General features: G+C 42.4%; 2 protein-coding genes across 8 annotated transcripts in view; one reads left to right on the forward strand and one right to left on the reverse strand.

Moving 5' to 3' along the window:
- arsk (arylsulfatase family, member K) overlaps positions 1-8,136 on the reverse strand; it is a 53,285-nt gene extending 45,149 nt beyond the window's left edge. Inside the window, exon 1 of the mRNA XM_048528390.2 lies at positions 7,934-8,136. Coding sequence (XP_048384347.2) covers positions 7,934-8,098 — 165 coding nt within the window. The 5' untranslated portion in view covers positions 8,099-8,136. The remainder of the gene's footprint in view (positions 1-7,933) is intronic.
- The window catches only part of skic3 (SKI3 subunit of superkiller complex), a 130,885-nt gene that overhangs the window by 4,956 nt on the left and 108,125 nt on the right, over positions 1-17,804 (forward strand). For 4 of the 7 annotated variants that reach the window (XM_048528389.2, XM_048528388.2, XM_048528384.2 and 1 more), the window contains exon 2: positions 11,055-11,148. In XM_048528389.2, coding sequence (XP_048384346.1) covers positions 11,059-11,148 — 90 coding nt within the window. In that variant the 5' untranslated portion in view covers positions 11,055-11,058. Of the gene's footprint in view, positions 1-8,342; positions 8,531-8,725; positions 8,746-11,054; positions 11,149-17,804 lie in introns of those variants that run through there. The other 3 variants (XM_048528386.2, XM_048528387.2, XM_059644741.1) reach the window with 3 other exon arrangements.

Here is a 17,804-nt window from a genome sequence, read left to right on the forward strand (position 1 = left end):
TTTTGAAAGCCCTGTGCGGCTTCAGTGAACTGCGACAAAAACTGAAGCTTATAGTCACAGCAAATAGAAGAACACTTATTTTGGGTGGATTTGTGTTAATATCAAAATTACATCGGAAAAATGCTACAGCAATGTTTATTGCTAATATTTCCTTTGGTAATTTACATTGCTAAACAATTTTTCTCAAGTTTCAGGATTTGGGTGAGGGATATCAGTACATCTCTGGATTTTGAGGAAGATGGGCCTATCTGTGCATGAATAACTATGAGATTAACACTTGAGAAACATAACAGTTTCATTGGACTTTAGAATTGTAACAAAATCTTGAATGCTCATTTATTAAATTGACCAATTTATGTTGGTGTAACTGTGTAACAGTTCCACGTGTATCTGATAACTATCGTTGCTATAAACTATATGTTATTTTAAGACAAGAATCTCTTCTCATTAGATTGCTTAGTGGTTTTCTTCTACCACTTTAGACCAAGTAGATTCTGAAGATTTAGTCAGAAAAGGAGTTTGAGGCAACAATCTACACAACCTCTGCTGGGTTGGCATCACATGCTCATAAAACATGGAAAGCAGCAGTGCAGTTGGATTTTGGTTCAGTTGCACAGAACTAATTCCAGTGATCTTAGAGGAAATTTTGTTTAAGGCTATAAGAGCAACTTGGGCAGACGGCAAGCAGCAGATTTTGTTTCAATCACTCAATGGTGCAAGGGCATTCCTACATTTATTGCCTATCCTTGTTGTCCTTGGGGAATGTGGTGGTCAGCTGCCGCAGTCTGTTTGTCAGAGGTAGATCACAATGATGTTTGGATGGAATTCCAGGGTTTTGACTGGGTAACAATGAAGAAATGACAATATATTTCCAAGTCAGGATGGTGAGTGCCTTGGAAGGAAATTCGCAGATTGGTGTAAATGTTACATGCCACTTGTCAGCCCAAGTCAATTGCAAACTTCGCTGATTTTTGTCAACTGTGCACTCAATTTTGATTTGAATGGAAATCATTTCAGCTATTGAATGGGTGAAGACAGGTATCTGCAATGCTGAGGATCTCTGGAGGAGGTTGAGACAGATCATCCATTCGGCACTTATGGTTAAAGATTGTTGCAAAAACTTCAAACTTACCTTTGCACTGATATGCTGGATTTTCCTATTACTGAGGATGGAATATTTACAGATCCTCCTCCTCCAGTGAGTTGTTTAATTGTCCACCATTACCCACAGTTGAATGTAGCAGGACTGCAGAGCTCAGATTATCTGTCCATTACTTGTTGCTTATACTGTTTGGCATACAAATAGCCCTGTTTGGTAGCTTCACCAGGTTGACATCCCATTTTTAAGCTACCTGTTGCTGCTTTTCACATGTCCTTCTGCACTCTTTATTGAATCAGGGTTTATCCCCTGGCTTGATGGTATGATTTTACTGTTGTTGAATGCCTCATGGATGCCCATTCTTGAGTTGCTAGATCTGTTCAAAGCCTGTCCCTTTTAGTATGTTGATGGTGCCACACAACACGACATAAAGTGGTACAGTATCAGTTTGAAGGTGGGACCTCATCTCCACAAGGATTGTGCATTGGCCACACTTACCAATAGTGCCACGGACACACACACCTGCAGCTGACAGTTTGAGGTTAAAATCAGATTAGCCATGATTACAGTGAATGGTGGAACAGGCTGGAAGGGCTGAGTGGCCTACTTTAGTTCCTTGTTCATGTATTTGTGGTTCGCTGAAATGTTTTCAATTCATATTAATATTGAAGAGCACATGGCAAAAATCAGGAAAGTTTGTGAGAGCATGCAAATACTGAGATTGATAATGTGAACTCATTGATAGTTTTTAACTGAACTAGTCTGGACAGCAACACAACCTGGCAAACAGGTTGTTTTGACAGATTTGAAATGAAAGTACGAGGCGACACGTGTCTAACAGGATTATTTTAATTCTTTGTTTCCCGATAGACGTGGAGAAGGATGGTTGGGTGGGGCGGGGGGATGTTGGTGAAAGTAAGAGCCAAACTGAGTCAACATGTTGAAAAACAGAATCTGTATACTTCAGCACAGATTTGACGGCAGATTGAGAATAAAGATTTGCGCCTACGGATTGAGGGCGGGCTGCATTAAACTCTATTAATGCCACTGCTGAAGGGACAGGTTCAGGACACCACCTGCCACAGAGACTCAGGATACTGTTGAGATGAAATTCACATTATTGGAAAAAGTAACTACCTCTTTCATCAGGAAAGTATTCCTTTGTGACAGAAATTCTCCAGATGAGAGAATCAATTAATTGCATGGTTGAGTAGGAACAATGCCCTCCATAAAGAACATCAAAGGGATAGAGAACTTCTGGGCTGCAAATCATACTCAAAGTCCTCGAGAGCCATGGATCTACAACCTTTCAAGTTTGAAGTGAACAAATTCTGAAGGCATTGTGAAATGTCCAGGACGCCTGAATTTGTGAAGTCAGAGACTTTGGTCATGATAGGGTTATGGTAAATGTAACTAAATACAGGAATGTAAAAATGTGCACAATGAAGAAACAAAGATTTGAGGAGAGATTTGGTATATGGTAAATGACCTGAAAAGGTTAATGCTGAAGTCTGTATTGAGCTTCTTTCAATCTGATAATGTCATAAGGACTTGGGTAGAGAAAGGCAGCACGGCTCTGGATCTCAAGAATAGCAGTAAGATCATCTAGGTCTCTTGTTTGTCTCAGTGTCTATAACTTTGATGTGATTGCTGTCTTATTTCAGATAAGAACCTCCTGTTGTTTACCATCATTGCACAGACCATAGAGTACAGGAATTGGGAAGTTATGTGAGGTTTTACAGGACGTTGGTGAGGCCTTATCTGGAATACTGCGTTCAGTTCTGATTGCCTTGTTATAGCAAGTTATTATTAGATATTATTATTAGACTGCCAAGTTTTTCTCAACCATTTTAGACCAAGTAGTGCCATTAGACCAAGTCGAAAGAGTGTAGAGTAGATAGCTACCCAACTGTGCACTGGTTAATGATGCTCATTAGACAAGAAGCCTACACTAAGGAGAATCGTTCTGATTTTTCTGTGTGTATTCAATTCATGGCCAGATAACATGGCTCTCGGAGCTGGCTGGCCAGTCAGCGAAGGACCAATCAGGGGTGTTCCAGCTTGAAAGGAACAGTAGATTGCAGTGGAAGCTTAGTAAGGGATGGGGCATTGTTTCACCAACGCTTGTAAATGTAAAGTAGAAAATGTGTTTTGAAATCAGATTACAGCTGTTGTAGACGGGGCCATGGAGGGTTACTGGCTATTGTGGAGTGCTTTGGAAGCTACCCGCAGTGTAGATGGACAGGGGCAGCCTCTCGGCCTGCCTGCAGTGCTGGGCCTATTCCTCACATAATGGAGTTGGTTTCACGGAATGAATCAGGCTGTAGGCTGGAACCTGAGGCCTCCTTTAACAGATTTTATTGGCCCTTAATTAGCTGGACCTGCTGTGTACAGGAGTGTGACTCTGCCTTATACATGCCCCCCCACCCCCACACTGCCGCTGTGAAAAATAGCCTGGTGGGGTGGGGGCGTGGCGGCAGCAAGGTGAAGTTAATGAACTGGCAAATTTCTGGGGCTGGGAGGAGGGCAGTTAATGCCTATCTCCCTCTGCACCTGGTCCTAGTGAGGGCTCAAAATCTTGCATTGGCTGGCTTTTTGGCATTGTTTTGGCTATAGCATTTTCTTTGACCTTTGGATTAGTTTTAACAATTACAGTTGCAGAAAGGATGTTTGGGGACTTGTCAACTGAAGTAGTATGGGCTGAGGTTAGAAACAGGAAAGGAGAGGTCACCCTGTTGGGAGTTTTCTATAGGCCTCCGAATAGTTCCAGAGATGTAGAGGAAAGGATAACAAAGATGATTCTCGATAGGAGTGAGAGAGACAGGGTAGTTGTCATGGGGGACTTTAACTTTCCAGATATTGACTGGGAACACTATAGTTTGAGTACTATAGATGGGTCAGTTTTTGTCCAGTGTGTTCAGGAGGGCTTCCTGACTCAGTATGTAGATAGGCCAACAAGGGGCGAAGCCACATTAGATTTGGTACTGGTTAATGAGCCCGGCCAGGTGTTAGATTTGGAAGTAGGTGAGCACTTTGGGGATAGTGATCACAATTCTGTTATGTTTACGTTAGTGATGGAAAGGGATAGGTGTATACCACTGGGCAAGAGTTATAGCTGGGGGAAAGGCAATTACGATGAGATTAGGCAAGATTTGGGGAGCATAGAATGGAGAAGGAAACTGCAGGGGATGGGCACATTAGAAATGTGGAGCTTATTCAAGGAAAAGCTCCTGTGTGTCCTAGATAAATGTGTACCTGTCAGGCAGGGAGGAAGCTGTAGAGTGCAGGAGCCATGGTTTATGAAGGAGGTGGAATCTCTGGTCAAGAGGAAGAAGAAGGCTTATGTTAAGATGAGATGTGAAGGCTCAGTTAGGGCACTTGAGGGCTACGAGGTAGCCAGGAAAGACCTAAAGAGAGAGCTCAGAAGAGCCAGGAGGAGACATGAAAAGTTGTTGGCGGATAGGATCAGGGTAAACCCTAAGGCTTTCTATAGGTATTTAAGGAATAAAAGAATGACGAAAGTAAGATTAGGCCCAATCAAGGATAGTAGTGGTAAGTTGTGTGTGGAGTCAGATGGGATAGGGGAAGCGCTAAATGAATATTTCTCAACAGTATTCACTCTAGAAAACGACAATGTTGTTGAGAATACTGAGATACAGGCTACTAGACTAGGTGGGATTGAGGTTCACACGGAAGAGGCATTAGAAATCCTTCAGAAGGTGAAGGTAAGTAAGTCCCCTGGGCCGGATGGGATTTATCCTCGGATCCTCTGGGAAGCCAGGGAGGAGATTGCTGAGCCTTTGGCATAGATCTTTAACTCGTCATTGTCTACAGGAATAGTGCCAGATGACTGGAGGATAGCAAATGTGGTTCCCGTGTTCAAGAAGGGGAGTAGAGACAACCCTGGTAATTATAGACCAGTGAGCCTTACCTCAGTTGTTGGTAAAGTGTTGGAAAAGGTTATAAGGGATAGGATTTATAATCATCTAGAAAAGAATAAATTGATTAGGGATAGTCAGCACGGTTTTGTGAAGGGAAGGTCATGCCTCACAAACCTTATTGAGTTCTTTGAGAAGGTGACCAAACAGGTAGATGAGAGTAAACCGGTTGATGTGGTGTATATGGATTTCAGCAAGGCGTTCGATAAGGTTCCCCACAATAGGCTATTGTACAAAATGCGGAGGAATGGAACTGTGGGAGATATAGCAGTTTGGATTGGAAATTGGCTTGCTGAAAGAAGACAGAGGGTGGTAGTTGATGGGAAATGTTCATCCTAGAGACCAGTTACTAATGGTGTACCGCAAGGGTCGGTGTTGGGTCCACTGCTGTTTGTCATTTTTTTAAATGACCTAGATGAGGGTGTAGAAGGATGGGTTAGTAAATTTGCAGACGACACTAAGGTCAGTGGAGTTGTGGATAGTGACGAAGGATGCTGTAGGTTGCAGAGAGACATAGATAAGCTGCAGAGCTGGGCTGAGAGGTGGCAAATGGAGTTTAATGCAGACAAGTGTGAGGTGATGCACTTTTGTAGGAGTAACCGGAAGGCAAAGTACAGGGCTAATGGTAAGATTCTTGGTGGTGTAGATGAGCAGCGAGATCTCGGTGTCCATGTACACAGATCATTGAAAGTTGCCACCCAGGTTGACAGGGCTGTTAAGAAGGCATACAGTGTTTTAGCTTTTATTAATAGAGGGATCGAGTTCTGGAACCAAGGGGTTATGGTGAAGCTGTACAAAACTCTGGTGCGGCCGCACTTGGAATGTTGTGTACAGTTCTGGTCACCGCATTATAAGAAGGATGTGGAAGCTTTGGAAAGGGTGCAGAGGAGATTTACTAGGATGTTGCCCGGTATGGAGGGAAGGTCTTACGAGGAAAGGCTGAGGGACTTGAGGCTGTTTTCATTAGAGAGAAGAAGGTTGAGAGGTGACTTATTTGAAACATAAAATAATCAGAGAGTTAGATAGGGTGGATGGGGAGAGCCTTTTTCCTAGGATGGTGACGGCAAGCACGAGGGGGCACAGCTTTAAATTGAAGGGTGAAAGATATAGGACAGATGTCAGAAGTAGTTTCTTTACTCCGAGAGTAGTAAGGGAATGGAACGCTTTGCCTGCAACGGTAGTAGATTCGCTAACTTTAGGTACATTTAAGTCATCATTGGACAAGCATATGGACGTACATGGAATAGTGTAGGTTAGATGGGCTTGAGATCGGCATGACAGGTCGGCACAACATCGAGGGCCGAAGGGCCTGTACTGTGCTGTAATGTTCTATGTTCTATGTTCTATATTCTATGTATAGATCCCTTATTATTTAGATCATTATTCTTCTCCATAGACTCTGGGATAAATAAAATTAAACACCTGGCTCCAAAGATTTAAGTTATGATAGAAAAGTGAATAATTCACTGTAAGATAACAAATTTGTGAAGCTGGATGAACACAGCAGGCCAAGCAGCATCTCAGGAGCACAAAAGTTGATGTTTCAGGCCTAGACCCTTCAGAGAGGGGGATGGGGATAGGGTTCTGAAGTAAATAGAGAGAGAGAGGGGGAGGCGGACCAAAGATGGATGGAGGAGAGTATAGGTGGGGAGGGGATATGTCAGTCCGGGGAGGACAGACTGGTCAAGGAGGCAGGATGAGGTTGGTAGGTGGGAAATGGAGGTATGGCTTGAGGTGGGAGGAGGGGGTAGGTGAGAGGAAGAACAGGTTAGGGAGGCGGGGACAAGCTGGGCTGGTTTTGTGATGCAGTGGGGAGAGGGGACAAGCTGGGCTGGTGTTGGGATGCAGTGGGGGAGGGGGAGATTTTGAAGCTTGTGAAGTCCACATTGATACCATTGGGCTGCAGGGTTCCCAAGCAGAATATGAGCTGCTGTTCTTGCAACCTTCGGGTGGCATCGTTGTGGCACTGCAAGAGGCCCATGATGGACATGTCGTCTAAGGAATGGGAGGAGGGAGTTAAAACGGTTTGCGACTGGGAGGTGCAGTTGTTTATTGCGAACCGAGTGGAGGTGTTCTGCAAAGCAGTTCCCAAGCCTCCGCTTGGTTTCCCCAATGTAGAGAAAGCCACGCCGGGTACAGTGGATACAGTATACTACATTGGCAGATGTGCAGGTGAACATCTGCTTTATGTGGAAAGTCATGTTGGGGCCTGGGATGGGGGTGAGGGAGGTGTAGGGGCAAGTGTAGCACTTCTAGCAGGGGAAGGTGCCGGCTGTGGTGGGGTTGGAGGGGAGTGTGGAGCGGACAAGGGAGTCACGGAGAGAGTGGTCTCTCTGGAAGGCAGACAAGGGTGGGGATGGAAAAATGTCTCGGGTGGTGGGGTCGGATTGTAGATGGCGGAAGTGTCAATAATTCACTGATGGATTCAGGGTAAAGCAGATTCGCCCCCTCTCCGTTTCTCGCTATAAATATAAATAATCCTATAAACACTATGTTTGTGCGGAGTCTGCATGGGTTTCCTCCGGCTGCATCGTTTCCTTTCACAATCTAAAAATGTGCAGTTAGGTAGATTAGCCAAGCTAAATTGCCCCATTGTGATCTGGGATGTGTAGCCTAGGGGGATTAGCCAAAGTAAATGTGGAGTTATGGGGATAAGGGGGCACGCTCTTCAGAGGGTTGGTGCAGACTCAATGGGCCGAATAGCTTCTTTCTGCACTGTACGGATTCTAATCCAATACTTAAAACGTGTTCATACTCCTGAACACTGAGATTAATCACAGGAAATAAACTGATAAACAAACTTCAAATCTGCGCCTTTCATTTAATCTACAGTAGTCGTAGGTCACTCGCAGCCCTCCACTATTCACCCCTGATTCCAGTCAAAACTTCCGCTTACCAATGAGTCACAAGTGACTAACACTATGTTAGCCACCGCTTGCTGCTCCCGTCTAACAATCCGGGAGTCACTCCAGCTGCTGTCCACTCTGTGAAATGTGAACACAATCAAGAGCCAAATCGCGGTGGTTACAACGGAGCGGTTTAAACCGAGAGAACGTTCCATACCAGACACAAATCCGCAACGGGCAAAGGGTGCAGATCCCTCACCTGTCAAACTACAACTCCCATCCCCCCCTGCGGCATGCAGCTCTCCTGGCCACGTGATCCCCGAAAGCAAGTATAGCTTTAAAAATGAATAAAAGAGACGCAAAGATTCGGAATACTATTACGATCAATAGAATAATATCGTAAGTTTATATTAAAAGATGTTTGACTAGATGGCGTTGAATTTGACTCCTTTCCGATAGGTCGGGTGCCGCAGTGGATGCCGGGATTGACCTGGTCTTGAAGTCACTGGACCTAGACAGAGAAGGTCTTGAACACAGCTGATTGGTAAATGTCTCAGATTTATGTGGTTTATCTTCGGGAACCGCTTTCGATAGATGTTCGTTTACAGTCAGTAATTACGTTGGCTGTTGTTGAAGTCTACCTGTCGGTGAGTGGGGCCGCTAATAGTTTGGAACCGTGGCCGTTTATTGTTTCAGCTTTTGGAGGAGTTGGGGTCGTTCTTCTCAACTAAAGAAAGTTGATTTTAAAATTAGGTGTTCAGTGTTATGGTGGTGTTGATGGAGAAAAAGGAGAGAAATTTTCTTCTGTTTGGCGGATTAGTAAACAGCGGGCACGAAGTGAAACTAATTAGCAGAGTGACAGGTAGGAATGTTGAAATTTCTTTATGCACTGAGTTATGACGACCAGGTATGTACTACCTGAAAGGGTATGCAAACAAATTTTAGTGCTAATTTTCAAAAAGGAATTGAATCAATACTAGTAGAGAAAAGAAAGTGCAGGTTTAGATATTTTCTAATCAAACAAAGAACTGTGGATGCTGGTGATCTAAAACCAAAATAGAAATTACTGTTGAAAGTGAGCAGATCAGAACAATCTTTGAAGAAACCGTGTTAATGTTTCCAGACCAGAGACTTCTAATTCACCAGACTTGGAGCATTAACTCTGCTTTTCTTCCCCACCGCCCCCCACCCCCCACATATGCTGCTAGACTTGCTGAGCTTCACCAGCAATTTGTTTTGTTTTATATTTTCCCAATCACCCTGTTCAGACACATTATTACAGACCTTTGGAACAGATGGGATTTGAGCTCACACCTCTTGGCTCAGGCTATCACTGTGCTAGAAGAGCACCTTGAAATGCGAGGATATGTATTCAAGTTGGGATTAATTGGATAGCTCTTTCTAAAAGCTTCCACACACATGATGGATTGAATCTGAGTGATGATTATATGATTTGGTGGCAGAAGTTGTTGGTAGAATGTATGTAGTATGAAGTATGATTGGTACTTTAACTGATCCATAAACGTGACAGGGCTGCAAGTTGAGGGATGCGTGGAGGCTTGGGGCAGCTGCTGCAAAGGGGCAGTACAGCACTGCCTATGGCTTTTCAGCCATTGTACGCTGAGGCATAAGTAACTAATGGAACCACGTTGGCCTTGCACTGTATGCATAAAGGAAATGTCACTTGCGTGGAAATTCAATTGAGGCATCAGAAACTGCAACTTGCTCAACATGAGAATGTATTTTAATTTCCATACTGTCCTGTTTGAAACACTTTAGAATTTATTTTTAGTATTTTATGAAAAAATATATACTTACATTAAAAAAGGACTGTTTCTGTACCATTAAAGGCCCTAACAAGGCATGGGTGACTAAAATAAGTGGAAATGAAGGCTAATTTATTTTCCTGTACCATTAACATTGATTGTAAATGAATCTGTTATGAAACTTTAAAGGCCTTAGAACTGGAATTGTAATTATAAAGTTTTTATATGGTGTAAATTTGGGATGTTTCAACAAAACCTGAGGTTAGTTGGTGAAACTTTCCTTTTTCCAAAGCAGTCTTGCTGAAATTTAGCAGGCTACTTTTATACTGTTTCTTTTTTTTTCACTTTTTTTAAATTTTAGCATTGTTAGATTTGTGATTGCTGAAGTAGATGAATGAGTCTTGCAGCCAGGTTTGTCTCTGTGTATAAGCCTTCCTGCTTCAAATAAGCTATGATCTCATTAAATGGCAGAACAAGCTGGAGGGGCTGAGTGGCATACTTCTTTTTCTTGTTCTTTTAAGACAGAATCACAAAGACTTAATTGAACATCAAATCCCAGTTGTATCACTGATCTTTCACACCTTTACCGATTGTACCCCAAGAACCAGACTACACAGATTTAAGGTGATTAATAAAGGCAACCTTCTTTTTCACAAAATGGTTATGATCCAAATTGTGCTGCCTTAAGGGTTGTGGAGGAAGATTTAATCTTGTTTTCAAAGGAAGTTGCATTAACTCCTGGAGGGAAAATCTTCTACAAAGACATAGACTGAAGACGAGGAGGACAAATGGCTCTGCTCTCGCAGAGAACCAGCATGTGTTTGATGGGTTGTATGTCAACCTGTTGTGTTGTAACCATTCTATGATTCTAAGAATTGGGAGTTGATTCACATCAATCACCTCCATTCTTAGTTTACATTTTTTGTAGTTGCATATGTGTTTGCTGTTGTAAAATAAATATCCATTTATTTTAAGGATGTCTTTTTAAATCCCAGCATATATAAACATGAGGTTTGTCCATTTCAAATTGGGTGTTAGGGTTTGGTTTTGTGCTGTTTCCAAGTCAGATTCAAAGTTAATTTGTAATAGGCATTATTTCTTAGCTGCTTCTATTCTTTGAACAGTGACTTGTCAACTTACATATGTTGAGAAAACAGTTACCTCTTTTGTTGCCTTGATATACTGAGACATGAAAGCGTCAATACCCTTTCAATATGGCACTGATTATATTGAGTTTAGAATCTTTTCCAATTTGACATTTCCGTTTGTCCTGCCCCTCACTGAGTTACTTGCGCACAATCTCCAAATAACCGGGTCATTAAAGTTTACCTCCAAAATTGAACTATATTTCTTGTTATAGCACAATCTATCAAATGTTTTATAACTCTTATCTCCTATTTTATAGGAAAATGTCCAATAAAGAAGTGAAGGCCACCTTGAAAAATGCAAGGGAAGCTATAAGAAATAAGGAATTTAAAGAGGCGTTGAAACACTGCAAGGTACGGTAAAACAAACGTTTTTGAATGGAAAGGTTAATTGCTAGTTTAATATTAAAGTTTTTAACATTTTAGTATTAAAAATTTCATAAATATTTAAATTGGTAAGCATAGTGTCAGACAGTTGGTCTCTGCCTGCCTGTGTTCCCTTGCTATGCGCCACTCTGACATTTGATCTCACCATTCACTCACATTCCCTTGCCATGTGCATGTTGATCATCATGTCACTGCATGTATTTCACTTCTGGAAGCCACGTGGCTAGAGAAAAGTACATGCTGTTAATAAGCTCTGCCAGCTTGATGCAGCCTGTTTCTGTTTGGCCCAGATCGACTTGCATTGCAGGATAAAGTAAATTTGGTGGCAATGCGAACAAATGAATAGGAAGTGCACTAGCATTGATGTGGAGTCAGTTTTGGAATTATACAAGCCTGTTCAACCTGTCATGTCCATATGGTCTCTGCAGGAGCAGCTCAGCTAAGCCCACTCCTCTGGGCTGTTCTCTATCCGTTTTCAGTTTTCCTTCCTCAATTGTTATGTAATAGATCCATGCAGGTGAAGAAAACGGTGGGGAGCGAGGCCGTGCCTCACATGAAATATGCAAGCTGACTGGAGCCCCTGACTTCCTGCGCCCTCATGCTTGAAAGCAATCTGTGACATTCTGGATGTTATAGAAGTGTGGGTCCTGAGGCCTATCTTCAGGGTGACCGGTGCCAGTGACCTTTTAGCTGTGCTTGAGAAAAGCATTTTAATCAAGAAATTGGTTTCCATTGCACATAATTGTGCACCAGCCTTGTTTGGCACAAATGTGGGCTTGTTGTATTTTGCAGAAGTGACCCTGATTTTCCCTCTTTTTTGTTAATTATCACTGTACAAATCCACAAACAAACATTAGTGAATAAAGTTACGGACTTTTCTCGTGAAAGTTGTTGTTAGGATTGTGAACTCGATTGGAGCAGCAACCCTTCAGCACTACTTGTTTAATTCCACACTGGTCACCCTCAGTACTGCTTATGGTAAAGTAATCCTCCATGCTGATGTGAGACGTTGAAGTCAAGGGAGTGTCCTACAAAGTGTTTTACATCTGATGTTTGAAAATTGCCACCTTTTCTTAAATATGCTCAATGCCTAGCCTGCTGCAATGAGTTCCACAGCTTCACTATCCTCTGGCTGGTGAATCCACTTCATCTCAGTTCTAAAGGGTTGTACCTTCACTCTGAGGCTGAGAGCTCGGGTCCTAGTTTTCCGACTTCCACTCTACCCAGGCGTCTCAGTATTCTGTAAATTTCAATCAGATCCTCTCTCATCCTTCTGAACTCCAAGTCAAACCAAGCTAAAACAAGTCTTCAATCGCTCCTCGTATATTGAGCCCTTCATCCCCTGGATCGTTCTTGTAAGCCGCCTGTGGATTCCTTCCTTAGATAAGGGACCCTCAATATTTCAAATGTGGTCTGACCGGAGCATTATACAGGCCCAGCAGTAGATGTCTGCCCTTGTCCTTCACCCCTCTTAAAATGAATGCTAGCATTGCAGTTGTCTTCCCAATAGCCAGCTGAAACTGTTAATCTTAGGAGTTTTAGTTCAGGATTCCCTTAAGTCCTTTTGTGCTTCAGATTACAGAAGCTTTTCCCCAAGTAGAAAATAATCTCTGTCAATACTCCTCCTACCAAAGTGCATACCTTCACACTTTTCCCACATTGTATTCCATCTGCCATTTCTTTGCCCATTCCCCTAGCACGTCCAAGTCCTTCAGCAGCCTCCCTGCTTCCTTAACACTACTTGTCCCTCCAAACTTTCGTTGTTGCTAAGTTTGCAGATGACACTATGCCCTTAGTTCCTTCATTCAAATTGTTAATGTATACCTTGAATAGTTGTGGTTCCAACATTGACACTCGTGGAACTTCGCTAGCCACTGGCTATCATTCTGAGAAAGACTTTCTACCTTCTGCCAATTAGCCAATCCTTCATACATGCCAGTGCCTTGCCCCGACACTGTGGGTTTTAATCTGTTTTGCAGCCTCCTGTGCACCACCTTGTCAAAGTCCTTTTTAAAAACCCAAATTATCACATGCAGTTGGTTTCCTTTGCATAACATGCTCATTACCTTCTCAAAGAATTCTGCAGATTTGTTAGGCATAATCTCCCCTTGATGAAACTGTGCTAATTCCACTCTGTTTTACCACGCATTTTGAAGTACCCTGCAATCTCATTCATAATAATGAACTCTAAAGTCTTACCAATGACTGATGCCAGGTGGACTGGTCTATAGATTCCCGTCTTTTGCCTGCTCCCCTTCACAAACAGGGTGTTTTATTAACCGTTTGCCAGTCCTCTCGGACCCTCCCTAACCTAAGTAATTCATGAAAGGTCATCACTAATACCTCCACAATCTCCACAGTCGTCATCTTCTGAACTCTGAGGTGTAGTCCATCAGACCTTTCAGCTTCCCCAGCATCTTCTCCTTTAATGATAGTCAATGCACTCATCTTTACCCCTGACTCGCTTGAAGTTCTGACATCCTCCCTGATTCCAGTGATTGCTGAAAGATCACCACCAATGTCTCTACAGTCTCCTTAGCTATCATCCACTGGTTTTTAAAGGCTTCTTAATTCTCTGGCTTCTGTCTAATCTTCACCACATCGTATGCTTTTGCTTTTGTGCTGTCCCTGACTCCCCTTCTCAGTTGTGGTAGTCTCCCTCTCCTTGTTAGGTTTCTTCTTCCTTGGAATGAATTTCTGTTGTGCCCCTGAATTACCATCAGAATTTCCTACCTTTACTAGGTTCCAATCAACCCTAAGCCAGGTCCTCCCTCATGTCTTTACAGTTACTTTTACTCGATTATAATCCATTATATCTGATTTCAGCTTCTTGATGTCAAACTGCAGGCTAAATTCTGTCATATTATGGGATACGTTCACCTTAGGTTCTGTAATCAATCTGCCTCATTTCACATCACCAAATCCAAAATTGCCTTTTCCTCATGGGACCTACTAAAAGCCACTGCTGCAAAAAACTAACTCATACAGTTCTTTCCCTTAGGATTTGCCACCTGATTTTCCAAATCCACCTGCATGTTAAAGTCCTCCATGATTCTTGTAATAGTGCCTTTCTTACATGCCTTTTCTATCTCCTGATTTGTTTTCTTGATTGCATCGTGACTGCTGGGAGGCCTGTATATAACTTATTTCCTTTGTGTTCCCAACTCTAGCCAAACACATTCTCCACTTCCATTGCTTTTTGCTGTGGATTTAAGTTCATTTCTTACTAACAAAGCAACCCTGCCCCCATTGCCCATCCGCCTGACCTTGCGATAAGAGGCATATCCTTGAATATTTGGAGATAGTAGGAACTGCCGATGCTGGAGAATCTGAAATAACAAGGTGTAGAGCTGGTTGAACACAGCAGGTCAGGCAGCATCACAGGAAAAAGAAAGCTGACGTTTCAGGTCTGGACCCTCCTTTCTTTCTGAAGAAGGGTCCAGACCTGAAACGTCAGCTTTCCTGCTCCTCTGATGTTGCCTATCCTTGAATATTTAGTTCCTAGCCTTGATTCCCTGCATCTATATTTCTGTGATGCCCACCACATCATACCTGTCAATTTCAATCTGTGCTACAAGCTCATTTAGCTTATTTTTGTACTGTGTACACTTAAGTTACAACATTCCAAGTCCTGCCTTGACCACCTCTTCTTCCCTGATATATTGCAGTGTTCAAAATTCAGCCTCCAACACATCAAATCTGAGCCAGAATCCACCAGATGTGGTCACTATGAACCATAATGGGACCCACTAGTCTCACATCATGCAGGTACAACACATCGCCTGGCCCTGCATCTCAATTTTATTTACGCAGATCTGAACTTGATTGTTAAAATTTCCCTCTGGATTTTTAGCTTGTATCCTGTAAATATGTCACTTATTTACCTTCAATCTGAAAATAATCTATAATAGATAGTCAAATGAGCCCCTAGCCCTGAACTTCAACTTCCCCTATGACAAAAAAACTTACAAACTCTGAGCCAAAATAGCACCTCTTGCCCTCTGCATTAAATTTCTGTACTGCCTCCACATTCCCTGAACTATAAGCCCACTTGGGCACTGTGTCTTGCTCGGGATGTGATTTCTCCTTCTTGACCATGCATAAGAAGATAGGGAAAGGGCATTGAGCTGAAATGGGTCAGCCGTGATCCTATTGAATGGTGAAGCAGCCTTGAAGGGTAGTGTGGCCTCCTCCTTCATTTCATAGGAAATATTTTTATAATTTCTACTGTACTGAAACAGATCTACATTCTGTCAGCCTTTTAATTATATGTTCACTAATATCTAGCTTCAAAGTAATCTGTGGACTTGAACATGCCCATCTCTTTACCAATCTTACCCAGCCTTTGATCATTAATAATATAGACAGACTGAGAATAAGAATATTGAACACATTTAGTGACCTGCCCTCCTTTGTCTTTAGTGCTATTGAATTCTGCATGTCTGACCACTGAGTGAAGAAGTGTTTCAACACTCCAGTCCTAAATGCCTGTACTGTATCCTAAGACCATATCCTCTGGTTCTAGATTCCACAGTCAGGCGACACATCCTTCTTGTACCCAGTCCGTCCTTCCCTATATGAATTTTCTATGTTTCGATCACATACCCTTTTGTTCTCCTAAACTCTGGTGAATCCCGGCCTAGTCGGACCCAATTTCTTCTCATTCAACAGTTCTGACATCCTCAGTGTCAGCCTAGTGACCTTTTGCTGTGTGCCTTAATGACAAATGCATCCTCTTTTCGAGCAAATCTGTACATGGTAGTCCAGGTATGGTTTCATCAAGTTCCTGTACAACTTCAATAAGTCGGTCCTACTTCTGAACTCTCATTCTCTTGCAATCAAGGCCAATATGTTATTTGCCTTCCTAATTGCTGGTTACACCTGTATGTCTATTTTCATTGACTGCTATGCAAGGACATTTAGATTCACAAATTTCAGTGTACCATCACTTGAATAATACTCTGCCTTTTTGTTTTCCATACCAAAGTGTATAACTTCACATTTATAGTGCATCATTGTACTCTAAATGCAGTGTGTTTACCTGCACTCCCAATGAGGTCATTTTGAAACCTCCTCTCATCGTCCTCACGCTTTACAATCCCACTTAGTTTTGTGTCATCAGCAAACTTGGAAATATTATATTTGGTTCCCTTACCTAAGACATTCATAGGCATTTTGCGAATATCTGGGTATTTGGTTCTTGGCACTCAGGCTAAGAAAATAACATAACAAGTAGAGGCCGGAAAGATCACTCAATATTATCATGACTAATCTTCAGGCTCAACTCTCTCTTTTCTTGCACTCTTTTCAAATCCTGTCATTCCTTGAGACATTAAAAATATGTATTTCTCAACCTTAAATATACTCAGTAAAGGATCCAAAACCCCCTAGGGTAAAGAGTTCCAAAGATTCATAACAATTTGATTAGAACATAGAACACTACAGTGCAGTACAGGCCCTTGGGCCCTCGATGTTGCGCCGACCTGTGAAACCAAACTGAAGCCCATCTAACCTACACTATTCCATTATTATCCATATGTTTATCCAATAACCATTTAAGTGCCCTTAAAGTTGGCGAGATTACTACTGTTGCAGGCAGGGCATTCCACGCTCTTACTACTCTCTGAGTAAAGAACCTACCTCCAACATCTGTCCTATATCTATCACCCCTCAATTTAAAGCTATGTCCCCTTGTGGTAAGCCAACGCCATCCTAGGAAAAAGGCTCTCACTGTCCACGCTATCTAATCCTCTGATTATCTTGTATGTCTCTATTAGGTCACCTCTTAACCTCCTTCTCTCTAACGAAAACAGCCTCAAGTCCCTCAGCCTTTCCTCATAAGACCTTCCCTCCATACCAGGCAACATCCTGGTAAATCTCCTCTGCACCCTTCCCAATGCTTCCACATCCTTCCTATATGCGGCGACCAGAACTGTATGCAATACTCCAAGTGCAGCTGAACGAGACTCTTGTACAGCTACAACATGACCTCAAGGCTCCGAAACTCAATTCCTCTACCAATAAGACCTAATACAACCAACAGGAAATGCCAGAAATACCCATACACCATCTTTGGAGAGAGAGTAAGAGTTAATATTTAAGGTTAACGGCTTCTCATCAAAACTGCTTCTTACTTGAAAAGGTACTTCGCCCATACAATACAGTGGATTGGCTCTGAAGGAGTGTTTCGGATTGTGCAACCTGGAAAGGTTTTCTGTGTTGGTTTGGGCTGGCACTCGTAGCATTCTGTTACTCCCTTTTTGATAACAGTGATTGAGAGAAGGAAAAAATTCTTCAGTCAAAATGACCTTACCCTTGTCCTGAGGTTGTTCCCATGTTTTAGATTCCACAATGGGGGAATCAACCTACCCTGTCAGTACCTTCAGAATCTTGTATTTTTCAGTGATATTGCCTCTTGTTCCTCTGAACCTCAGATAAAATAGCCAAAACGTATGCTGGCTTTCTTTGGAGGGTAAACCCCACGTCCCAAGAACTAGAGAATTATCGCTGTATTCCTTCCAATGGAAGTATGTTCCCCCTTAAATATAGGGATCTAAACTGTACATAGTACTCAAGTGTAGTCTGATCAAAAGCTTGTACAATTATAGCAGGACTTCGTTCTA

This window comes from Stegostoma tigrinum, chromosome 3, assembly GCF_030684315.1.
Source record: "Stegostoma tigrinum isolate sSteTig4 chromosome 3, sSteTig4.hap1, whole genome shotgun sequence".
Taxonomy (NCBI): Eukaryota; Metazoa; Chordata; class Chondrichthyes; order Orectolobiformes; family Stegostomatidae; genus Stegostoma; species Stegostoma tigrinum.